The sequence below is a fragment of the Ricinus communis genome, chromosome 8, assembly GCF_019578655.1.
Source record: "Ricinus communis isolate WT05 ecotype wild-type chromosome 8, ASM1957865v1, whole genome shotgun sequence".
Taxonomy (NCBI): Eukaryota; Viridiplantae; Streptophyta; class Magnoliopsida; order Malpighiales; family Euphorbiaceae; genus Ricinus; species Ricinus communis.
The window spans coordinates 15874430-15899975 of record NC_063263.1 but is presented as its reverse complement, the minus strand read 5'-3'; the positions used below and the strand labels follow the sequence as shown (position 1 = coordinate 15899975).

At 27.3% G+C, this 25546-nt stretch overlaps 4 protein-coding genes across 4 annotated transcripts; 1 reads left to right on the top strand and 3 right to left on the bottom strand.

The window, feature by feature from the left end:
* The first annotated feature begins 3024 nt into the window (after positions 1–3024).
* On the top strand, positions 3025–5100 carry LOC8264880 (lysM domain receptor-like kinase 4). The gene has a single exon (XM_002529370.4). The coding sequence runs from the start codon at positions 3168–3170 to the stop codon at positions 4989–4991; it is 1824 nt and encodes a 607-aa protein (XP_002529416.2). The 5' UTR covers positions 3025–3167; the 3' UTR covers positions 4992–5100.
* A 1167-nt stretch (positions 5101–6267) lies between these two features.
* Positions 6268–8881, bottom strand: LOC8264853 (alpha carbonic anhydrase 7). The gene is made up of 7 exons (XM_002529371.3): positions 8762–8881; positions 8369–8589; positions 8155–8261; positions 7433–7535; positions 7186–7356; positions 7016–7069; positions 6268–6908 (listed from the first exon to the last, which is right to left on the bottom strand). The coding sequence occupies exons 1-7, from the start codon at positions 8847–8849 to the stop codon at positions 6822–6824; spliced, it is 831 nt and encodes a 276-aa protein (XP_002529417.3). The 5' UTR covers positions 8850–8881; the 3' UTR covers positions 6268–6821.
* Positions 8882–15002: 6121 nt separating this feature from the next.
* LOC8264854 (alpha carbonic anhydrase 7) lies at positions 15003–17586 on the bottom strand. The gene is made up of 7 exons (XM_002529372.4): positions 17414–17586; positions 16591–16808; positions 16081–16187; positions 15867–15969; positions 15550–15717; positions 15401–15454; positions 15003–15309 (listed from the first exon to the last, which is right to left on the bottom strand). Exons 1-7 carry the CDS (start codon positions 17499–17501, stop codon positions 15223–15225), a joined length of 825 nt encoding a protein of 274 aa, XP_002529418.1. The 5' UTR covers positions 17502–17586; the 3' UTR covers positions 15003–15222.
* A 4983-nt stretch (positions 17587–22569) lies between these two features.
* LOC8264855 (alpha carbonic anhydrase 7) lies at positions 22570–25101 on the bottom strand. The gene is made up of 8 exons (XM_002529373.4): positions 24592–25101; positions 24288–24502; positions 23829–23935; positions 23511–23613; positions 23236–23403; positions 23060–23113; positions 22813–22951; positions 22570–22778 (listed from the first exon to the last, which is right to left on the bottom strand). The coding sequence occupies exons 1-7, from the start codon at positions 24680–24682 to the stop codon at positions 22871–22873; spliced, it is 819 nt and encodes a 272-aa protein (XP_002529419.1). The 5' UTR covers positions 24683–25101; the 3' UTR covers positions 22570–22778; positions 22813–22870.
* Positions 25102–25546: the final 445 nt, after the last annotated feature.

Genomic DNA, 25546 nt, shown 5'->3' with positions numbered 1-25546 from the left:
TCCTAAGTCTTACTTTAAAAAATATTTCTTTATAAAGTAATATTTATATGTATAACTTTAAGAAATATATATTATGCTATGTTTTGTCTTACTGTAGTATTGTTTTGCCTCATAAATCTTATTTATATAGTATGACAAGATATTTACATATTTTATCTATAGTTTCTGCTATTTCACCAACAATATTAAATGTAAAGTCTAAAAAAAAAATATTAATACTCAAGCCTCCATTAAGTTATAACTGCCTCATAATTATAAATTTTATTGAATCCAAAGTGTATGACTATAGAAAGGTTTTTCTGTATAAGACTTACTAATTATAAACTAGATATAAAGTTATTGTCATTATTTGGTTTCTTAGACATTTTTAAGTTATAAGTAAAAATTATATTTTATTCAAAAAAATTATATGTACAAACTGTAACTAACAATAAATTAAATATATATCAAATTTAATAAATAGTATAATTGATGATATTAAATCAAATCCAATGTGTTAGGATTCTTATCTAATTGAATTTTCATTTTCATTTTTCTAATATATTAATTATTATATTGTTTATATTTATAAACTAATTATAAAGATAACTAATATGTCATTTTAAAATCAAAATTATCATTTAATTATAACATCTTTTATTAATATATTGATTATAAATGAGTATTAAGAATATAATGAAATATTAAAAAAAAAAAAACACAATCATTAATGCGACAAGATAATACTTATGTGCTAAAATTCTTAACATATAAAAAAGAAAAGATTAAAACTCGATATAGATAAATATATATATATATATATATATATGAATATTATATTGCAAGAAATTTGTCATTTGATAAGTTATGCATCTTTGGAGCTAGAGAATTTTTATTTAAATTTTACATGCCTTATGTTTCTGGATAAATTTTATACTTTAATTGAATGTGAAATACTAAATAAAAAGTTAATTTGTTGTAACAAAGTGTTGATAATGGTTTTAATAATGAGAAATGATGAAAATTAAAGAGAGTGAAAATGTAGTTGCCGCTCAATAACTCTCATTTATTTATTTGTAAATACTTATATATATATATATATATATATATATATATTTTTTTTTGTTTGGTTTTTTATCTATAGATTATATATGATTTATGAGACATGAAATTGATATTATTGATGTGAAAATGACATTAACGACACTTGTTAGTGCCAGGTCAATAATATAATGACCACATCATCACCTTTAACATTATTATATATATATATATATATAAATTTATATAAATATATGTATATATATTATATGTATTAATATTATTTGTCACGCACATAAATTATTATATTAAAAATAATTACAAAAATTTCATATTAGTAAAAAAAGAAATATATAAAAAGATTAATTTTTATTTTTTGATTTTATAATATAATACTTTTAATAATATTATTATTATAATTAATTATTTTTTTATTAGAAATATATATAAAATTATAATACTATTAAAATTGAAATAAATTAGTCATTAATTAATTTTAAGAGATTAATTACTGATTAATTCTATTAGAGTTAGAAAATTAATAACTAGTTAATTCTATTAGGATTATAAATAAATTAATTACATATAGAATTAAAAAAGAATAAAATTAATAAAACTGATTAATTATAACAATGCTTTATTCAGTTCAAATTTTTTCCTTTTTCGTACTTTTATAAATACTAATATTGCTCACATGTGCGTTACATGCATAAATTATTATTATAAAAGTCATAATATAAAAATATATGATAAATTAGTATATAATATAATATTTATGACAAATATTTAATTATTTTATGAATTTTTCTTTATTGTATAGTAAAAACTAATGAAAATATATAAAAATATATTGACCACATGAAGTAATTCAAGAGCAATAATTCTGCTAATAAAATATTATAATAATAATGAACACTTAAATTAATATATCAATAAAATTAAATTAAAAGTATCATATCTTTTTATCTTTTGACTTTTTATCTTTAATTTTTGTAAAAATTTGTATTGAGTTATTTTAATTTGAGTTATATGAGTAATTCATTAATTTCTTATAAAATTGGAAAGATGTATGAAATTATGATAATAATAAGATTTGATTAAATTAATTATTAATTAATTCTATTAGAATTAAATAATTAATTACTAATTAATTATATTAGGATTAAGAGATTAATCATTAATTAATTCTATTAGGTTTAGAAAATTAAATTAATTACATATACAATTAGAATATAATAAAATTAGTAATTATTAATTAATTAAAATGGTATTCTAGTCAATTTGAGAATTTCTCTTTCCTTCCTACTTTTATATATAATTATTATTATTACAGATAGAAAAAAAGGAAATATATATATATATATATATATATATATATATATATATATATATATATATAATACAATACTGAAAAATATTAAACTATAAATACTTCTTTTATATTCCTTTTAAAAGTAAAATAGAGAGTAACCTAAAAAATCAATTTATTAAATTAAGAAATTTAAATTTACTTTTTATTATATATATAGAGTTAATTTATAGCGTGTCGAATATGATTTTTATGTGTCGAATATGATTTTTATAGGTAGTAAAACATTACTTCAAAAGGAAGCATCATCTAAGCATTTTTGGATTGTTGATTGCACGTATTGAGAATATACTTTATGACTAATCTTGAATTATTGTATGGTTGTCGTCCAGTATCTTATTAAATAGTGCTGAAGTTATCCAAATTCCAAAGAGCTGTAAAGCATTACAGTCGAAGATCTGTAACAAAAGAACCAAGGTAAAGAAGGAAAATGGACCAAATGTGGACTGGAGTAGTTATTAGTCCATGAGAAAAGACAAACAGAAAATTTCCAAATTATTTTAACTAAACAACATTTTCATGTCTTAATTCTCAGTTGCAGCTAACATCATTAGCCGGCCGGCTCCTGATGTTGCTTTCAAGGGGACTATTTCTTTTAGAAGTTAGAAATAATTATTTATTGGGCTGCTGATATATGGAACAGTTTAGAATCTAATAAGAAATGATTGATTATTCCTCCTATCACTTTGTTACATTCTTCATGGAACCTGATCGGGAATTATTCAGCATGATTCGATCGTCCAGCAAAATGCATGTTATCTAATTCCAGAAATTAGCTATGTCGTTCCTCTGGTTTCTGATCTTGGTATACCCCAGTTCAATCCAAGCTCAACAATATTATGACAAGTCAGACTGTTTAGAAGGTACCAACAATCCAGGTTCAAGATATATTTGCAATTCCAACCCAAAATCATGCTCTACGTTTCTAGTCTACAGAGCCAATCAACATTTCAATACTATCTCAAATGTTTCTCGCTTGTTTCAAAGAGATTCCGAAGAGCTGCTTCGCTTGAATAATCTTTCGTTTCCATCAGAAATACTCGAACAAGGCAGAGAAGTTCTAGTTCCTGTAACCTGCTCTTGTATAGGTACTTTCTTTCAGGTAAGTATCAGTTACAAGGTTCCTGACAAAACAACTCTATCAGAAATTGCTTGTTCTCTTTTTGAAGGTTTAGTTAAGTTGCATACCCTTATTGAGGAAAACCCATCTGAAAACAATGATATTAAGGTTGATTCAGAACTTGATATTCCTTTGAGATGTGCATGTCCTGATAAGTTGAGTACTAGAAGTGAAGTTCAGTACCTTGTCACATATCCTTTACTAGAAGGAGATGCACTAAATGTTCTCAGCCAGAAATTTGGTATATCTACTATAGATTTATGGGCAGCTAATCACTTGGAACCTTTGCCTACAGTTTATCCAAACACCACAATTTTAGTTCCCTTGAAGAAGCCTCCTGTCATCAATTTCAATATCCCAAGTTCTCCACCTCCAATTCCTGGTTTTCTTCCAACAATTACAGTAGAAAATACCACCAGTACAAAGTTGATGACTTTGTATGTTTCAGTTTCAGTTGTTGGGTTTTGTCTAATAATTATATCATTGGTTGCTTGTGGGTGCTATGCAAAGGTCTTCCGCAAAAGAAAAATTGATAAGTTACAATCCTTCAATACTAGAAGCTCTCCAAGCTCTCCTAGATCAGGTCAAATAGGAAGCTCTGGAACTTCTTGTATATCCCCTGATCTTCTTGTTGGGATTAAATACTCCTTGAAAAATTATAGCATAGATGACCTCAGGAAAGCAACAGAAGATTTCAGTAAAGAAAACAAGATTGGGGATCGAGCTTACAAGGGCTTGATCAATAATGTTGAAATGATGGTGAAGCAATTGAAGTTCGAAGAGACTCGCCAAATTATCGATGTACATTCGAAAATAAATCACATCAATATTGTGAAGTTAATTGGTGTGTGTTATGGAGACAATGATTTCTCTTGGTCTTACCTTGTGTTTGAGTTACCCGTCAATGGCAGCTTGAGAGATTGCTTGTCTAAGTCATCTAGTTCTCTTCGTTGGCATAGGCGAACACAGATAGCTTTCGACATTGCTACAGGTCTTCACTACCTGCATTATTGCATATTTCCTTCTTATGCACACATGAGTGTCAACAGCAGAAATATTTTTGTAACAGCAAATGGGAGGGCAAAGCTTGCAAATATAAAATCTACTGCTGAATCGACAACAGGAAATCAGGACACACAGAATGCTGAAGGATGGACTGTGCCAGAGTCCATCCTTTACGGCTCAGCTTCTGATAAAGTAGACACTTTTGCATTTGGGGTAGTTTTGCTTGAGCTTTTGTCAGGAAGAGAGGATACTGATGGAAAATTATCCAAAGAGTGCATTGGATTTTTAGGAGGTGATGCCAGTGAAGGTGGCTGTTTCGAACAATTGCAGAGCTTCATTGATCCATGTCTGAAGGAGGATTATCCTCTTTCTGAAGCACTATGTTTGTCTGTTTTAGCAAAGGCATGTGTTGCAGATGACCCTTTGCATAGGCCATCTATGGACAACATATTAAAAGTCCTTGTCAGATTGGTATGATTGACTGCAAAAGAATTAGAAAAGATAATTATCCAGTTCTTGTAATTTTAATTATAATTGTATTTAATACTAATTCGTACATCTATGGCATATGTCTAGTTCATGTGTAAAATTATATAATTTATTTTGTTTTCCCAAATTTTATATTTGGATTTTTCAGTTTCACTTATTTTCATTTTCCTTTTCCAATTCTTTTTTCTTAAAGAACGACACTACATATGCATCACCCATATATCTAAATATTTTTAAACTAGATAAATCACCGGATCAAATCTATTAACATTATATAAATTATAAATATAGTTCAACTTAAAAATATAAAACACTAATAATATAAAACAATTTTAAAAATATCCTTCACAGAAATTATTGAAATATAAATGCTTTTACAACAATTTCTTTATACTATATTATTTAGCAGAATAAGAGTAACACATAAAATAAGATAAACAAATATTCTGTTTGAGCAAGTTGTCAAAAGAAAAAGAAATATGAATCTTGTAACTACTTTAACTAAGAATTTATGTGCTTCAACGATGAAATGCTTTAAATTATTTTTTAGAGTAGAACATCATGAGGGACAAAATTAATTATAAATATTATATAATTTTATTTAAAATATAAAAAATTAATAAGAAATTTTTTAAAAAATAATATTAAATAAAAATGATTATTATCTGATACATTTCTTTTTACCGGTAATTCTTGAGGGAAAAAAGAAATCGTCTTGTACCATTGTAGAAATCTGTCTATTGGTAACTATAAAAGTTAAGATTGTGGATAACTTTTTTAAATGCTCGGTTGGTCTTTTAGAGGGCTGCATAGTAATTTTCTTTGTCAAGGGATGTGGTCTCCACAAATGTAATGAGTGCAGACGATGGGCAAATACAATTTTTATAAACACTATTTAATCCGGCGTCGATTTCGTTTGCAATTGTTGTACTAGGAAGGAGTTAATAGTAAATTATATTTGTCAGATGTCGATTTTTTATCTGTGAAGTAACTAAATTAAAACAAGATTAAAGTTGGATGATTGAAATAAAAATAAATTAATTTTTTTGATTAAAATAAAATTAAATACAAAATTCAGTCATTATTTATATAATTATTTCAAAAAAATATATATTCTTAAGCCATTTGTCATTGCATATATCTTCAACTCAAGAAAGAAAATTAAACAATATTTCAGCATTTTATTTTATCATAATTTATGTTGTGTTCGGTTAAAATTCATAATATTTATAAAAAAATTTCTAAATTCAAAGTTTATGTGCTTTTGAATGAAGTTAAAATTAATTTAAAATTCCGTATAATCAAATTTATGTTGCTGGAGTCGAAGATTCCTAGAGAATTAACTTATTAATGCCTATTAGGTATGAATTTCGTTCTAGAAAAAGTAAAATTATCATAGAAAAAGAAAAATTATCATCATACCAAATAACGACAAAGAAAAAATAAAATAAAATGGAATAGATTAAAAGTATTGTAACCTGAAATATATCACATTCCAAACATCCTGAAAGATGGATATTTCTTATCGTTCCAACAAAAAAACCAACAAATTCAAGATTCATAGCAAAAGAAAAGAAAAAGGCATATGCTATCATTATCAGTGAGCAATAATAAGTGCTTTATGCATACAAAATCGAATTGTAACTAACAAAACAAAACAGCATCTGACAACAAAGAATGAAAACTAAGGGAAAAGAAAAAAAGCAAGAAGAACAATTCTATATATGGGGTGATCTGAATTCAGATAATTTATTTGTAGGCTTTATTAAGATCCCCATACAATAAGTACAGATAGTGTATAAAACATAAAGAATTAATTTAGTGATGACCATTATCTTCTGATACATAAAGATGAATTGGACGTCCATTTGTTTGTTGAGTTGGTCTTGCATTCCAACCCGGCTCCTGAACAGAAATATACAAACATGTTATCAAGATCGATGTGAAAAGCTGGATTGATGTGGTTTTGGTTTGGGTCAAATTAGCAATTGCTAGAACTAGAAAAAACTTACCCCATCCACTGCTTCTTGGAGCAAACTCACTTGTTGTATGCTAACAGTCCTCACCTGAAATTGTTTAAAGGAAAAGAGAATGCATTAATTAAGAGACGATGAAAATAAGAAACATCTATAGGAGAAGACTGTGATGCTGTTTAGTTGATTATATAATTAGGACAAGAAACCTTTTTCAGAACAGTCCAGACGACGCTCTCATGGCATGGCGGAGTTGTAAGAGATCCCATGTATCTATAATAATACATTATATTCTGTATCTTGAAGTCCTCTGGATCAACGGTTCCCACCATTGTCTCTTTTCCTTCGGAGCCAGCAACCTTTCTAATATGGTCTGTCAGCTGATGAAAAATAGAAAAATATATAAGCATGTAAGATAAAGACTGGTGGGGTGGATTATGTAATTTTAGTACTTACATGTGACAAGAAAAAGTCTGGTCTTCCTATTGTGTACAAGAACGCAATCACAGCAATCTTTCCATCTTTGCTTTCATGAACCATATGCATCTCTATGGCAAATCTGTAATGGCATTTCAAAGGATTAGTAAATGCTATTGCATGTTTTTGTTTACTGTTTAAAATGAGGATAGAATTAAGTGGAATAAATACAAAAAAATGTATGATATTATTTTATCGTTTCACAATTTTTAATAGATGTTTTGATTATAAATCGTGACAAAAAAATATCTCACTGTTAAAAATATCGATTCACAAAAATTTCAATCATTTTTATTTTGATCAGTTATCATTATCATATTACTCATGTATAATAACATGAGTTTATAGTTTAACAACTCTTAGTTTCGTTGTTTAATAGTTAAATTACATTTAAAAAGTCACTGATCCGATGAAATTGATTAAGCTCTATGAAGACGTGCTGGAAGGCCGTTGCAAGATCAACGCTTGAAAGGAACTAAATAGAGAACTCAAGAAAAATTCATATTATTAGATACGAAAAATATAATAATGATAGCTGATCGGAGAAAAAATAATTAAATTTGTGAATTGACATTTTTTAATAGTGAAAGACTTTGTTTTGTCACGATTTCTAATCATATATATTTTTTTATTTAAAACAACCTTAAATATTGAAAAATGTCAGTTACTTTTTTATATTTATTCTTTAAGAGTATAAATACCTCCGGCCATTGATGGTATGCTCAGAAGGTGAGTGCCAGTGCAATTGTTTTAGAGTATATTCAGTTCCGTTTATTTCAATAGTTCCTGCTCCAGCCTCCCATTCTAGCTGTATCCACAAAAAAGAAAGAAAAAAAAAAAAACAATTTTAAGAATGAAAATAGACTTACAGATAATAATAATAATAATATTAAAGTTAAGACAAATTCTTGTTACCTCAATATCATGGCCCGTATTCTTAAGTATGGCATCAGAGGCACTGTAGTTTCTGTTAAGTCCCTCTGTAGAGGAAGCCAATTGAACTCTTTGGTTGATCGGCAAATCTATTGGAGACTGCATGGATCCACTGCTGCATGTTTTCCATTCTTCAGTAAGCTCTCCCCATCGAGCTGGCCCCTTTTCGTCATTCTTTTCATAACTAAACTCTTTCTCATCACCTGCACATAGACCATCCATGTCAAAAGAAAAAAGAGATTGGTCTCTTTCTGTAATACAGAAAACAAATATTATTAACTTAGTTTCTTTTTCATATTTTGTGTGTAAAGAGTTGCCTATTTGTATTTGTACAATATTGAATAACAAAACCATGAGACATGCATGGAGCCTTACCAACTTCTTTAGATGTTGTTGGAAGGGCATGCAAAAGAAATGCAAACAAGAAAATGAACAACAAGAATAGGGTTGCTGGTTTTTCCATTTTGTAGCTGAATTAGACACTTTTATTCTTTTTCTTTTCTTCCCTTAAGCTCAATAAGACTTCGATTATAAGAACTGAGAGGACATGCAAAGGAAGAGCTTTGCTTTCTGTTTATATATAGCATCAGTCACCAGTATGAAAACAGATTTTTATTTTAAAGAAAAAGAATTTCAATTTGACTGGTCGAAAAGGTTTTTGTTTCTTTCATATGATTTGATTACAAGTTTGAGTCTAGGAAGCTAAGGACAAAGTCAAATAGATTCCCAGGTGTCTTTTGTGGTCATGTACTTTATGATGACACTCCTGAATTTCTTTTCAAAAATATCCCCAATGGTTTTTGGATGTTAGTTTTCCTTTTGTTCATTCAGTTAAAAATACACATTGATTATTATATTAGGATATTCGAATGAAAAAGCTAATTAAATAATATTGATTATTGTTCAAATTTTAAATTCTCATTAAATGTGATTGAAAATAAACTTACCTTCAATTATACTAAAATTGACCTTCTTAGGGTTTAAAGTGTATTGACTTGTTGTTCAAAAAAAAATCCATTAACTTGATTTAACTTGTAGAATGAAAAATCTTAGTTTGAATTATGGACGGGCTTTTCTTTACTAAGTTAATAAAAAAAGATCTAATAAATATTTTTATTTGCAAAGATTAGAGAGATCTTGAGTTTAAATTTTTCATTTATTATTCACTAATATTAATTATAGTGAGCATATTAACGAGTTGATTTACAAGCTAACAAACTGAGTCTTGTCTATTTTGAGCTTGGTCGTTTAGTTAAATAAGTCTTATTAAATGAACTTTTATAGACATGAAGAAAGTGCGAAAGAATAGTAAACAGAGCACACCGCAAAAAGATTCTAAATATGAGAAGTCCCCCTTGGATTCGAGAAGAAGGAAATGAAGAAGGGGAACGAAACAAAATAAGGCGTTTCTAAGTTTAACCTCATCTTCATATTAGGAATATAAGAAAATTATTATTATTTTGTATAGTCTACAATCCATTAAAGCGAGTGTATTAATAAAAATATATTTAATAATAAATATTTTAAGTAAATGACTTTTAAATAATGAATTTTTCTTGTTGAGTTTGTAAATTCATAAAAAAAATTTATAGACTTCATTTTAAAATTTTTTTATACACATCTATAAATTTTATTTATTTTCACAAAATTATTACTTTTTTACTATTTAAACATAAAAAATAAACTTTATGCTTTTACCATTTTTTTCTTCTCTTTTCTATTTTTATTTTAACTATTATTACACATAATTGATTGTTGTGTCTATTTTTATTTTAACCATAACTATTATTATACATAATGTTGTTCACAACTCTATACATAATTAGCAGACTTCATTTCATTATAAGACAAATTGAATACCTTATAACATGAATATCATCTTTTGTTAGAACTAGTATTTTTTTCAAAAGAAAGAAACCAAGCTCATGTTGTACACTTGTTATATATTGTACACTGCTTATTTCACAAAGTATCTAAACCAACAATAATCATGTCTTATCAATAAAAATCAATTATCTTAATAGTTTTTCTTATAAAACCTAGGAGCACTATGATAACGTTTTTGCTCAATACAATCATTCAAAAATCACTATTAGACTCTTAACTTGAAATTCATAATTCTTTTATTAGGGCTCACTGTAGAACTAAATTAAAAACTTTTAGATCAAATATTTGTTTTATATTTTTGGGTTCGATTAAATATTGTAAGTGAATAATTTGAGATTATAAATCTCAATAATCTCTTCTTTTTCTTCTTTTAAGATAAAAAGTAAGTGAACAAGAATGGTTATAATAGTATCTAAAAATTTAAAAAGAAGACTGATGAATTAAAATAAAAAACCCATTAAATTCTTTAGAAAAGGTGAAAAACTTCTTGAGATTTTATATATATATACACTACTAGATAAGAAGTTATTTAGAATATATAAAAGTCGATAATTTTTGAAACATCGAATTACTTAAATAACTTTTATAAAAGTTGCAATTGAATATTTTTGTTTATTTAGATTTTTTAAAAACTTTAAAAGCTCGTATTGAATACCTCCAGCCGAATGTTTTAAAATTATCATTAAATATATTTTAACTTTTCAATTTCATCGAATTCAATACATTCTTTAAATATATATATAATATAAATTAGACAAGTCCATTAATTAATTTAACTTGTAGAATGAAAAATATTGAGTTGAATCATAAAATTGTGTTAATTTCCTAATGGAAGGCGGTTGGGAGTTTTCTTAACTTTTGTGGGTTGTGTAAAAAGGAAAGCACAAATTGGCTGACTTTCTAATCCTTGATGAGAAAGTTGGGTTAATGATGCAAAATTTTTAATTATATCAAGTAAATAAGTCTATAAAAAGAGTTTTCTTGTCAAACACAATGCGCGTATATAAGAAGTTCATGAATCTTAATACTTGTAATTTCTAATTTACATCATATATACATTACCTGCTTGTGGAATTCTTTTCACAACCTAATCAAGATTAAATCTTCAACATTATAGACACTCTTTTAATTAGATTTTTTCATCAGAAGAAGCATTCAAATGGTTAAATTCTAGAACCCTTTTAATTTCTTGATTCACATGTGATTGGAAACATGGATGGAAAGTTTTCATGAGATAATTTTCTTCACCACGTTTTCAATTATAGAAATTCCATGCTTGAGGTCTTTCTTAAAATTTCTTGTTGAATCCTTCCTTCTTCTTTAGGCCCTTTAACTAAAGAAAATTTTAGTTATTGGAAAATTGAACTGAGGCTTGATTATTGATTAAACATCTTTTGTAATTTTCATTAGATAACCTGATTATTAAAAATTAGTTTCAATTTGAACAAACATTTTACAAGTTAAATCCTTTGATTATTTTCTCCATTAACTAAGACGCAATGACTTATGAATCAATAGAAACGTTTTTCTTTGATGTGGTAAAGAAGACGAATTGAATTCATGTTGCGTTTAAAAGTTTATATATGAATAAATTTTTTAAAGGTTTTAAAAGACCTTCAAAACCCTTCAAATGATGGATTGAGAAAGTTATAGTTTAAAAAATTTTATATTCCCTTCTAAACTTTTATTTACCATCCATTGTTTCTAAATAAAATAAAATTAATAATTCTACCTTATCTCCAAAAATATAATTTCATTACTTTATAAAACTTTAACTTACTTTATTCTCATTTTGGCCCAATACAGTGTTATTAATGAGTTTTAAAAAATCTATAATAAATTTTCGTATATAAACTAGACTTTTTTAGCTTATTTAACTTGACATTAAGCTTTATTTAGTAAATTATTTTTTATTTAAAATTAAATACTAAATAATATTTGCAAGCTGAATTATATAAGCCCAATTCATTAACCGGCTGTCAAAACTCTTTCGCCTATAGATTAATTCTATTAAACCCGAATATATCTTAAAGCAACTCAAATATAAATGGAAAAAATCTCAAAGATATATCAAATAACAACAAAACATTAAAGTCATATTAAGTATAATATTAGAGAAAGTTCTACAGAGCTTTATTTGATGCTTTTGATTGCAGAATTCTACACTACAAGAGAAACTTTGTCTATAACGACATTAAATCTCGTCATTAAAAGTTAGTGTATAGTAAACCATACAACTATAACTAGCTAGTGGCTTAAGCCTTAAATATTTTCATGTCCATGAACTCTAAAGCATGTCTATTACAATGAGGATTATGTACTTATGGCTCTTAAACCATACAAGTAAAGAAGCTATTTTCTTAAATTTAGTTGAGTGTATTTATGCACTTAAGTGTATTTATTCCCAAACTATATAGGTGGAAAAAAAAAATCTTTTTAGCTTATGAAAAAATGTATAATAAAAATATTTGACCTTTATTTAATAAATTAATTCTATCTAAATTAACTACTAAATAACGGCTTATTTATATGAACCCTTTTTGCAAAGTTTTATGATTTTTTTTAATGATTTTATAATAATAAAATCTTGTTTGAGATTAATTACGATTTAGGAGGTAAAGTTTTTAAAGGTTTTAAAAGATCTCCAAAACCCTTCACATGGTGGAGTGAGAAAATTATAGTTTAAAAAATGTTATATTCTCTTCTAAAACCTTTATTTACTATCATTTTTTTTAAATAAAATAAAATTAATAACTCTACCATACCTCTCTGAAAATATACTTTTATTACTTTATAAAACTTTAACTTACTTTATTCTCATTTTGGCCAAATAGAGTGTTATTGATTGGTTTTAAAAAATCTATAGTAGAATATTCATGCTGTTCGTCAGATTGTTGCAGAAGATTTAGTTGGTGTTGCTATGTTTTGATTCCTTGTGTGCTGTTGAGTGCTCCCTTTCCTCAGGATCAAAAAATACAAATAATTATAGTAAATTTCTCGTATATAAGCCTAGTCTTTTTTAGCTTATTTAACTTGACATTATTTGAGCTTTATTCAGTATATTATTATTTTTTATTTAAAATTAACTACTAAGTCATGTTTGCAAGCTGAATTATATATATATAAAAGCCCAATTCATTAACGGGTTTTTCAAATTTTTTTTTCATATGCACATCCATATATAAACCTAGTTTGAGTTTAGCCATTACGAGAGGGCAAGAACTAGGATATTCGTGCAATAAATCATATTGGTGTTCATTGAATTTTACGTTTTGTGGCAAAAAATACTAAATTTTTAATTTATAACTAAATAACTACTAAATTTTAATTTTAATACTATTTATGAGTATTCTCGACACACTGAGAGAGTAAATTTAATAGACAGTGACCAAATTTTGCACTTTATAATAAAAAATACTAAATTTTTATTTCATTCTAAAACAGTACAGCTCATATTTTAAAATTAGAATTTTAATATATTTTATTATAAAATATTAAATCTAATAACAATTTATATAATTTATTTTTATATTTATTAAAAAAATTTATCGATATTATTAAAATTAAAGTTTAGAAATAAAAAATTACCCAAAATTTGATGATGGGTGATACGCTTTACCCGACACACCCACCATTTAGACTTTCACAAAACTATTTGTTGGAATAATTTGATAGGTTGTGACTTGTGGTTTGTTGGTGTAGAATTAATCATATAGAGCTTAAATCAACGGCAGTGGTAGAGCATTAATGTTAAAATATTTTACAAAAGAAAAATAAAGAAGATGGACCCATGTGGATCAGGATTAGTATTCATACTCCGTTTAAAGAAAAAAACTAACTGAAATAATTACATTATATATTGGACTGGTGATATAGGCAACAGTTCCTCTTATTATTTAGTTACATTCTCTATGTAAATCTGACTGGAAATTACATATGTTGGTTCACCTTTAGTATGTGCTGATATGGCAGTCAGCCTGAGTCAATCTTGTAATAAAAACATGTATATTTTCTATTTGTTCAATTATCATGTTTTAGCAATTCATGGAATGCTCTGAGTCATAGATACCCATATTGAACGGTATTATGACACGTTAAGTTTAGATAAGAATTTTCTATTAAAAAAATAGCAACCATTCAATTTAAAATTTAACAATTATTTAATTTAACTCGGGCGTATTTTAAATTTTATTTCAGTTGAAATATTCTCTAATAATTTTTAATATATTAATTTTAATTATACGATGGACTTTCGTTGACACTAGCTGAAGGCTTTAAAGCAGATTTGTTAATAGTAGATATGAAGATGTAAGTCATAGAATGTCCTATAAATCTTCAATTTCAGCTGCATTTTAATGGCCCTGACAGTTAACGAGGCTCTTATATACATGCTTCCTGATAGAACAACTCCATCAGAAGTTTTGCTTGCCCAATTTTTGGAGGGGACCTTAATGAAACATGGCTCCTGTAAGATTGACATTTTAACACTTGGAACCTTTTATGTGTTAGAAAGCCTTTTTGCATTTTTGATATGATTCCAGGTTTCTTAATGCCTCTCTTTCTCTCTTCTCTTTAATCTGTTGATATCTTCTGTCAGTGTTGGTCGTTGCTTTGTCATATAGAATTGTATTACGTACATTTACTTCACAATATATACGTATATATTTGGACCTCTTGAGCTAGAATCTTTTCTAATGACAAAAGAACAAGTTTTCTTGAGACAACTGTATAGTTAACAAAAAGAAGACCAGGGTGATCTTAACTCAGATCATTTTATTCATAGCTAGCAATAAAGAATGAAGAATGAAGGAAAGGTCTAATAGCAACAAGAACAAGTACATGTATAATATCTATGGTGATCTTAACTCAGATCATTTATTTATTTCTAGCCTAATTAATCTCCCTCATAATAAAATGAGCAGTTGAATGCAAATTAAAACGCATAGGAATTAGTCATCATTATTTTCTTCTGGTCTGTAAAGATGCACTGATCGTCCATTTATTTGCTGTAATGGTCTTGCATTCGTATCCGATTCCTGCAAGAAATTTACAGAACTGCTGTCAAGATATGAAACTTAGAGTGCATTTGGTTGTGGGTTAACTATTGCTGGAGCTATGGCAACTTACATCATGAACTGCTACTCGAAGCAGACTCACTTGTTCTCTAGTAACAGTTCTCACCTGAAATTATAATTGAAAATAAGAAAATACGTACGAATCAGAAGAGGAAGAAGAAGAAGATCAATAGCAGAAGAAAAAAAAGATGTTTTGCAAACCTTTTTAACAATAGTCCAAATAACATTCTCAGTGCAAGGAGGAACTGTCAGGGATCCCATGTATCTGTAGTACTTTCTGCTTCCTATCTTTATGTCCTTTGGATTAATTATGCCCACCACTCTCTCTTCTTCTTCAGTGCCGGAAATCGATCTTAAATGGTCTGTCAGCTAATGAAAAATAGAACAATGGTCCCATATATTAGAAACTGATGAGCTTGAACTTGTAGGTTACAAGTTGAATCCCCTAGTCGGAGACCAATTTTAAGTGATGAAGAAGCAAGCACTCATAAGATCAGAGAAAATAGATGGTAACTTACAGATAGCAAGAAAGAGTCTGGTCTTCCTATTGTGTACATAACCCCAACCACCGCGACCTTTCCATCTGGGCTTTCATGAACCATGTGCAATTCCAGAGCAAACCTGTAATTACATTTAAATATCAATTATTGTACATGAATGCGATTATATTGTTCTTGTTTTGAGATTTTATCCGAAATGAGATTAAGAAGGAGATTAACTAAGTAGGTATACCTTCTTCCATCGAGGGTGTGCTCAGAAGGTGAGTGCCAGTGACATTGTCGGAGAATATATTCAGTACCATTTATTTCAATAGTTCCAGCGCCGTTTTCCCATTCCAACTGCAACCAGAATAATAATAGTAAGAAGCAGAAGAAGAAGCAGAAGAAGAAGCAGAAGGAGAAGAAGAAGAAGAAGAAGAAGAAGTTTAACAAATATTGTCAAGATGAGAAAAGGAAAAGGACAAAAGAAAAGCTTTTTACAATTATCTAATTTCATCCTTGTAGTGAGTGCTTTTAGGTGTACTAAACACATCTCACCAAACACACCACTTTGAGGTGCAATCTTGTAATGGTCAATTAGTTTGGAGCTAATCTGATAATTAAAAATGCCAAATTAATACTATAGCTAGACAAATTTGACACTTTTCCAAGCATTTTAATGGCCTAGAAACTTATTTATCTCTATGTTTTTCAGGTAGGTAAACAGCCTGGTTACTAAGACTTGAAGGTTTATTTCGTTTACCATCATATCATGACCCCTATTCTTAAGAGTGGCATTGGAGGGCTCGTAGCTTCTGTTAAGCCTCCCTAAATGAGAAACTACTTCAACCCTTTCATTGAGCATATCGATTGGAGATTGCATTGATCCATTGCTACATGCTCTCCATTCTTCATGAAGCTCTCCCCATCGAGCTGGCCCTCTTTCGCCATTTTTCTCATAATCAAATTCTCTTTCATTTTCTGTAAAAAAGGAATACACACTACGATAAGAACACCATTGTTAATACAATAAATTAAAGTGATTTCTTTCAAATTAAAGAAAAGGATACTCATTTATTATTTACTGCATGTAAAATGCCTTTTTCATGAGTGCATCTAATGAAGATGCAAATGATATATTGAGAATGAGTGATATAATTGATAATTAAGGACACACATTAAGCAATTCAAATATATTATATAATTTAAGTGAATAATTTTTTTTTTTTTCTTTTTTTGGGTTTTAGGTAAAAGCTATGATTAGCACATCAATTCAAACATCTTAGCTAGGCTGACATCCTCTTATGACTTGCACCATCTTAAATATATAAAGAGGCAAAAATATAGAATTCTATAACTCAAGATGGTTAAAAGAACTGAGAATACTAAACAAAATAATAAAAACAAACTTTATCATTTAATTTGACAGAAACTATTAAACATAGTAAATATCACAGCATCAAAAATACAAAACTGTAAGTGAAAAATTGAGCTGTAAACATAACAAAATAAGAATTGCAAATGCATTTGGTAAAATGGTATTCAATTTGAATTATTTTATAATGCCATGCTAAATGAAGCATTACCAACTTCTTGAGATGTCGTTGGAAGGGTATGCAACAGAAATGCAAAGAAGAAAGTGAGAAACAAGATTTGTATTGCTAGTTTTCCCATCTTTGCAGCAGTACTTAGACTTTGATTCTAAGGATTTTGAGAGGCTCTCTTCCTTTAATGTATGTAAGTGATGATGAAAATATAGAGCTAAAGTGTCTGCTCATATATATAGGCATCCATCTCCAATATGAATACGAAACTAAAAATGTTGAATTAATTGACTGGTAAAACGGCCATGGTCTTTGTTTCTTTCACATGAGTATCAAGTTTCCATTTCCCTATACAAGTTTGAACATAGGAAGCAAAAGGACAAAACAATATATACAGTCAAGTTTTGCTAACCAATACTATTGCTTTCTGATATCATCTTGAAACAATAAATTCAGGTGGTCTTTGGACAACATATTTTTTCTTCTTCTTCTTCTTCTTCTTCTTTTTTCTTTTTCAACCTTTGTTTCTATAAAATGAGATGATCTAGAACATTCAATAATTTATTTTTGTTATGGCTAAATATTCTCACGTAACAATTTTGACATACTAAGCTGTATTGAACCTTCAATTTCATATCTCAAATATAGTTAAAAGACGAATTATCCAGTCATTTTCATATTAAAAAATTCATAAGATGAATAAAAATTGAAGGAAAAAAAGGTATCATGGATTCTCTTGATAATTATATTAATCTATGTTAATCTTTTTTGGTTCTAGAATCCAATAAGTTTTTCCTTTTCTTTTTATGAGATTTGAAGTCTGAAACTCAATTTGAAGTCTGAATCCAATAATGAAATCTCTTTATTTGAATTATGTGCTGATTTCCTTAGAAAATGGAATGTAACCCCATTTTGCTTTGCTGTAATAGTGGGTGGGGGTTGGTAGTTTCTGCTGGTAATAAAGGAAATTAACAGACTATCATTATTATATTTGTACTAATTAAAGGGATAATAAGACATTTCGTATGTATATAATATTTATTATAACCATGTTTTTCCTCTTTTCTTCATTTTTAATTTTGACCTAACTCAATCCTCTAATACTTTTGGCCTATTCTTGCCTTATGAAATGTGGCAGTTGAGTTAATTTTGCCATCAAATAGTCCTAATATTAATAAACATATAAGTAGCTTTTTGTCAAAGAAAATGTGCGTATCAGGTTCATGAACTGTCTGATCTCTCTGCCCAAAGTAACTAATTAATTTTAATTTAAGTCTCTATAACTTCCAAGTAATTAAGATTAAATTCCACCTCTCCTACACTTTCTCAAAAGAACAATTAGACTTTTTTTTCCCTTAGAAGAAACATTTAGATGGTTACAATATAATATCCTTAAAGTTCTACATCCACATTTTAATTGCGTGTCTAATCAGTATGTAGTTTGTAATTTGAAGAAAAGAAAGATATTCCATATTAAATAAAAAAAATTTAAAATTTATATTGTAAAAAAAGCTAATTTATTAATTTAAATTAAATGATGTTAATGAAAAGATTAAACATAGCAAAACTTGGTGTTTCTTTTTTCTATTCGACATATATATGCATTTTTGAAAATTAATATAATTAAATATACATGCCATTGACATGAATCATGACCATTGGTGATAAACTAATATAAAGATTTTGAAAATCTAAAATATATGGAAGGAAAAAAATGATTCCAAGAAACTTTTAAAAAATATATCCTCATGTCATTTCTGACTTTGGAAGCAGAAGAAGAGGCATACCATAAAACCATTGTTCTTAATTATACACGTTTCGAAGCATAGGTCATCACTTAATGAATAATCCGAAAGCCAGTCGTACCACGCAATGACATGACAGTTTTGAACATATTAAATGGAAAAATACAGGATTGTTGTCAAGATCAGTAATTGACAAAATAAAATCTAATGACAGAATCCGATATGTCACTTTGTTTGACCTTGTTTCAAATTGTAGAAATTGTGTGGACCATTATAGACTTTTCCCATTGTCTTCTGGTCGGAAATTGGGCCATTGCCATTGAGAATACGACAGGTTTTTATAAGAATGGCAATCGGGTGAGGATTCTCCATTTTCTTCAGAGATCCGTCCCCAACTGCGTACAGAATTTCTGAAATTTCAGATTATCTTTTCCTGCAGTTTGTTCGTTGTTAAATTTACATCAAAAGCTTAATGTTTGTATGTGGGCAGAAACAAAAGTAAACATACATCCAAGGGATTCCTTCAGATTATTTTGTAGCAGGATATGACTTCAACTTCCCTTTATGGATTCTATCTTGGAGTTACCGAGTCTCCAACAATTGAGGAGTAAAAACATCATTAAAAAGAAAAATGATGCAATTTTTTAATTTAAGATTTTAACATAGCTGTTGAAAAAGAGCCGATAATTGTTTAGTTCTAAATAGCTATACTAATATATTTTGGAGATGGTAATTATTCGGTTTTAAACAGCTATGCTAATATATTTGGTAATTTATTTTAGTAGTTACTGATAGCTTTTAGGTATTTTAATAACTACAGTTTATATCAGCTAAAAGTTAACTTTTTTTATAAATAATTCTATTAATTTAAATATAATAACTACATTTTTTTTTTTTTGTTAAATCCTAAGCTGATTTTTTTAAAAGAATCATGTCTCCTCTCTTTCTTTTTAGCATAAGAATTTTTCAAAATATAAAAAAGTAATTCTGAAATATTTTAAAATAAACTGTTATTATATATATCTTTTAATTATTCTATTTAATATTTTATTATTAAACAAATAAACAAAAACAACTATAACTAATTTTATCAAATATAATTGTTAACTGTAAATAACAACAACTTAGCCATATCTTGAAAAGAGGGTGAGGGGCACAAATTAAATTCAATTTCAGAGGAGGTCAATTGTCAAATTTTGAATTATTATAAGGGCTTAATACTTTTCTTTTCTCCAGGGCCAACGTGATTTTTGAGTTACCATATATATATATATATATATATATTCTTTTTCTTTTATTTGAGATTTAAATCTTTTTGACATGTGTCTTTTTTTTATATATAAAATCTTTATTTTAATATGTGTATTAATTTGTGACATATGATATTCAAATTTATATATAATTAGTCGTTTACCCGTAAGTTACACGACCGTTATTATTATTTCAATTATAAAAATCAAATTCATAGATGTAATCTTATAAAATTTTTAATATTAATATTAATTTATAAAATTTTAAAAAATAATATCAAACTACCTTTTTTAAATATTTTTTTATTTTTTAAAACTTAAAATTTTTAATAGTGCAATAAAATAGAAATTATTTTAAAAGTATTAATTAATTATTTTTTATATTATATAAATTAATTAATTTATTGTTGAAATAATATTAATAATATAATTTAAGATGTTATTTTTTAAGTAAGATTATTATCTAATTAGAAAATTAATTTATTAGTTAATATAAAAATTAAAATTTAATTAATATCTGGTTTCTTAGAATAGAATTATTATCAATTATTTAATTAAAAAATTATTTATTAGTTAATATAATATTAAAATATGATTAATATCTTATCTTTTTAGGATTAGAGTCAGTGTTCAATTAAAAATGTAACTTATTAATCAATAATTAATAAAATAATTATAAAATTACACGTGACCTTGAATTTAAAATGTGTTAAAATTAAAAATAAATGTCAAAATAAAAACTTTATGTGTCAAAAATTATGCACACCTATCAAAAAGAATTCAAAGTCTCATAAATTAATATATATAGATTTTTTTTAATTTTTTCTATTAATTTACTAATTAATAAGTTACATTTTTAATTAAACACTAGTTCTAATCCTAAATAATAATATATTAATAATAGATTAATTTTCTAATCCGATCTAATTAGATAATAAATATTTTAAAATAGCATATTAATTATTTTTTAATATTATATTAACTAATAAATTAGTTTTCTAATCAAATAACAATTTTAATTTTAAAAATAATATTTTTAAATATTATATTCACTAATAAATTAATTTTTAATATAAAATAATATCTAGTTTTTAAAAATAATAATGTAATATTAATTTATATAATACTACAATTAATTAATAAATATTTCTAAAATAATTTGTATATTAGCATATACCAATAAAATGTCAAAATATTAAAAAAGTTAAAGGCAATTAAAAATTATATAATTTGCTGTTATTTAAAAATATAATAAAAATATTAAAATATAATTTACTGCTATTTAAAAATATAATAAAAATATTAAATATTTATTAAATTTTATTTATAGTTTTAATTTTATAATTATATAATAATAACAATTGTACAGTGGATAATTATTAAATAATTTTAGAGGGAAAAACAAAAGAAAAATCTAAGTTTCGGGGTCAGGCTCCCCATCCTCTGCCTTCATCCATCTCTAGAGGGATTATCTCCTTATCTAAACCTTTTAAGATCAATGTCGGTAGGCATGAGAAGCAGATTATGCTTGAATTTAAAATGACTCATAATTACCTAATATATAGATTTAGATTTTTAATATAATTAATATATTAAATTTCTTTAATCTTGATGGTGCTTAATTTTATAATCAGCTTCTCTCAAAACGATTCACATATAATCAGCTTAGATTTGGCAATAATATTAGGTGGTTTGTTGTAGCTGTTGCTTCGTCCTGCTCAAGAATATTCCTTTCAGCCATTAATTTGGGTGAGGCTGCTGGACGAGAAGCTTCTCTAGTAATAAGAAAGCAAATTTATCTTATTTATTTATGGAAAAAGACAAAACATGTACTATAATCTAAAATAATGATAAGATTTTTTAATATTGGCTATTAGAATTTAAATTTTACCTATTTAAAAAATATATTGAGTCTGGTGTCAAATTTTTAGATTTAATATTCAATTAGTATTAATATTTTAATTAAAATATAAGATAAAATACGGGTATTAAAAAGAATAAAATCAAAAATATCAATACTAATTAGATATTAAATCCAAAGATTCACTGCCAATTTACCCCTCCAGCCACCTATCATAGTTGGTAACTAATTATATAATATGTATTTGTTACCTCTAATAACAAATAAAAAATAAAATAGAATACAATAAAACATAGTAATGGCAAGAGGGACCTATACCCTTTATTTGATTAATCAAAAGAATTAAAATAAATAAATCACTAGTATATAATTGCCAAAAAGAATGAATAATTAAGTAAAAAGAAGTAATGCCAAGAGGAACTTATGCCCCATACACTGTATGTGTGAACAAAAATACATGGAAGATGCAGAGTAAACAACTCTCTCTGCTGCTGATCTGAACTGCTTTTATTTCTACTCTATTCTATATATATATATATATATATATATATATATATATATATATATATGTATATATTTATATATCCACCATGGAACACAGGAAATGAAATAGTGATAAATTAATAAGTAAAATTAAAGAATTTTAATCTTCTTCTTCTGGTCTATACAGCTGCACTGATCGTCCATTTATTCCTTGTATTGGTCTTGCATTTGAATTTGATTCCTGAAAAATTAATTAAAAATAATTACCTAACATCATACAATTATGTGTTTTTGTGAATTAAGAATAAGGAAACAGACCCGATTATATTAATAGTTGTTAGCGACTTACATCATGAACAGCTACACGAAGCAGCCTAACTTGTTCTCTAGTGACAGTTCTCACCTGAAATTTAAATAAGGTTTTTATTAATTAATTAATTAATTAATTAATAACGTTTAAAAGAAAAAGATTAACATGAACAAGAGGCAGAAAATTTTGATGTTGAGATCGATTAGGGCAATAACCTTTCTAACAATAGTCCAAAGAACATTTTCAGTGCATGGAGGAACTGTAAGAGACCCCATGTATCTGTAATACTTTCTACTTCCTATCTTTATGTCCTTCGGGTTTACTGTACCCGCTGCAGTCTCATATTCTCTAGTGCCAGCCACCAACTGTAACCTGTCTGTCAACTAATGGAAGATGGAAACAAAAGATCATAATTTAATTAAGTAGACACAGAGAGACAGCAAGACAGGTGATGATGATGTTCATAACTTTATAACATGTTTGTACTTACAGATGACAAGAAAGAGTCCGGCCTGCCTATTGTGTACATAATACCAACCACAGCGATCTTTCCATCTAGGCTTTCATGTACCATGTGCAACTCTAGAGCATAACTGCAATTACATGAGATTGAAGGGTTAATCCTTTGTTTTGATTGACTTTGGCTCAATGAGATTAGAGTTCCGTGTATTCAGGGCTCTGAGGTTACGAGTTTGAACTGATCGGTACTGAAGCCCAGTTAAACCGGAAAAAAAAGAAGAAGAAGAAAATTATAAAGAAAAAGAAGAAGAAGAAAATTGCAGTCAGATTAGAAGGTTAATTAGGTTACCTCTTGCCATTTACGGTGTGTTCAGAAGGGGAGTGCCAATGACATTGTTTGAGAATATATTCAGTTCCATTAATTCGGAGAGTTCCTGCTCCAGTTTCCCACTGCAACTGCAATCCATAACAGATGAAAGGGTCAGAAAAAAAAAAAAAAAGAAACAAAAGAAGATATGAAGGGACAGAATTTTCTTTGCTTAATTGAATATAAGAAATCTAGATGAGAGAGGACGAAAAAAAATCTTGTTTTAAATGAGGACTTTCTGATGTGGATGTGTCAAGTAGACCAAAAAGGCAAAAGAATTGCTTTTAGGTTTACTTAATACATCTCAACAAACACCACTTCTGAACTACTGCAATAGCTATATCAAAATCATGGCTAAATGGGCAAACTGATCTTGAGAAACTCGATTCTTTTTTTCTTTATAAATTTCTTTCTTTTTGCAGAAAACCTTTCTTTCCTTACCATCATATCATGGCCTCTATTCTTAAGGGTGGCATTTGAAGGCTTGTAGCTTCTGATAAGTCTCCCTAAATAAGAAACAATTTCAACTCTCTCGTTAAAAAGATCGATAGGCGACTGCATCGACCCATTGCTGCATGCACCCCATTCGTGATGAAGCTCTCCCCATCTATTTGGCCCCTTTTCACTGTTTCTGTAATCGAACTCATGCTCATCCTCTGGACAATAGATTTACACAGTTTAATTGCTTGTTACATCCAAATATACAAGAAAACAAATACTTGACGTGCTAAAAATAAAGCCTTACCAACTTCTTGAGATGATGTTAAGATGCTATGGAGGAGGAGAAGAAATATGAATAAAGTGAAACAAAACCATTGAATTGCGAGCTTTCCCATAACTTTGTTCTCGCAATTAGATTTGTTAAGTACTCGAGGATGAAAAGAGGGTTCTTATAGCTTTGTATATATATTTCTATGGCATCCAAGAATGGAGGAGGCTTTGTGTTCTTATACATATGAATACAGAAAAGAGATTAGTTGACTATGGAAATAAGTGAATTTCTGTTTCTTTTGTTTTAATTATTATTATTTTAATGATCTTCTGATGTGGATTTAGGCTAGCAAGTCTGAACATAGGAAGGTAAGAGGAGAGTTACTAGTCAACCATTTCTTTTGCTTTGCTTATGAGTAGTCATAAATTTGGAAGAAATTTCAGATGGTCGTTGGATTTTCTACTTATTTTTAATGTTTTTATTTTTTTAAACGCAGACATGATGTTGAGTTGCAACAGTACGGAATCAAGACTTCAATCCGAATACAATTGTCTTTTCTGGAAAAGAAATAAAATCTATGGCACTTGGAAGTCCAGTTTAGACGGTAACAAACCACATTATTTTTGAAAAATCTCCTCTTCTTCTAACATTATATACATTATTATTTTTATATCATAAATAAGAAATTACTACCTTTTATTATATATAGCGTTTATTCTATAATACCTTATAACCATAAAGTTTTTTAGTTCGATAATCAGACACTTAGTGTCGGAGATTGAGATTTTAAATTTGAAATCTCCCTTCTTCAAAATAAAATAATTTATTCCTTACTTTATAATACTTTATAGATTAAAAAATAAATAATTACAATGTTTATCTCCCGTGGTCCAAATTTCAATTATTTTAATACATAGTTTATTCTTGATTTGAAATAGTTATTGCCCTAAAAATGGGATGTATCAGCACATAGTTTTGCTATATAACT

Excerpts from the sequence above, each read along its gene's own strand:
- LOC8264880 (XM_002529370.4), top strand. The coding sequence starts at position 3,168 with ATGTCGTTCCTCTGGTTTCTGATCTTGGTATACCCCAGTTCAATCCAA.
- LOC8264854 (XM_002529372.4), bottom strand. The coding sequence starts at position 17,501 with ATGGGAAAACTAGCAATACAAATCTTGTTTCTCACTTTCTTCTTTGCA. Across the intron at positions 16,809-17,413 it reads AACGACATCTCAAGAAGTTG|AAAATGAAAGAGAATTTGAT; the intron begins GTAATGCTTCAT and ends CCTTTTTTACAG. Across the intron at positions 15,455-15,549 it reads TTTGGACTATTGTTAAAAAG|GTGAGAACTGTTACTAGAGA; the intron begins GTTTGCAAAACA and ends TTATAATTTCAG.
- LOC8264855 (XM_002529373.4), bottom strand. The coding sequence starts at position 24,682 with ATGGGAAAGCTCGCAATTCAATGGTTTTGTTTCACTTTATTCATATTT. Across the intron at positions 23,114-23,235 it reads TTTGGACTATTGTTAGAAAG|GTGAGAACTGTCACTAGAGA; the intron begins GTTATTGCCCTA and ends TTTAAATTTCAG. Across the intron at positions 22,952-23,059 it reads TTCGTGTAGCTGTTCATGAT|GAATCAAATTCAAATGCAAG; the intron begins GTAAGTCGCTAA and ends TTAATTTTTCAG.
- LOC8264853 (XM_002529371.3), bottom strand. The coding sequence starts at position 8,849 with ATGGAAAAACCAGCAACCCTATTCTTGTTGTTCATTTTCTTGTTTGCA. Across the intron at positions 8,262-8,368 it reads ATACGGGCCATGATATTGAG|CTAGAATGGGAGGCTGGAGC; the intron begins GTAACAAGAATT and ends TTGTGGATACAG. Across the intron at positions 7,536-8,154 it reads CATACCATCAATGGCCGGAG|ATTTGCCATAGAGATGCATA; the intron begins GTATTTATACTC and ends ATGCCATTACAG.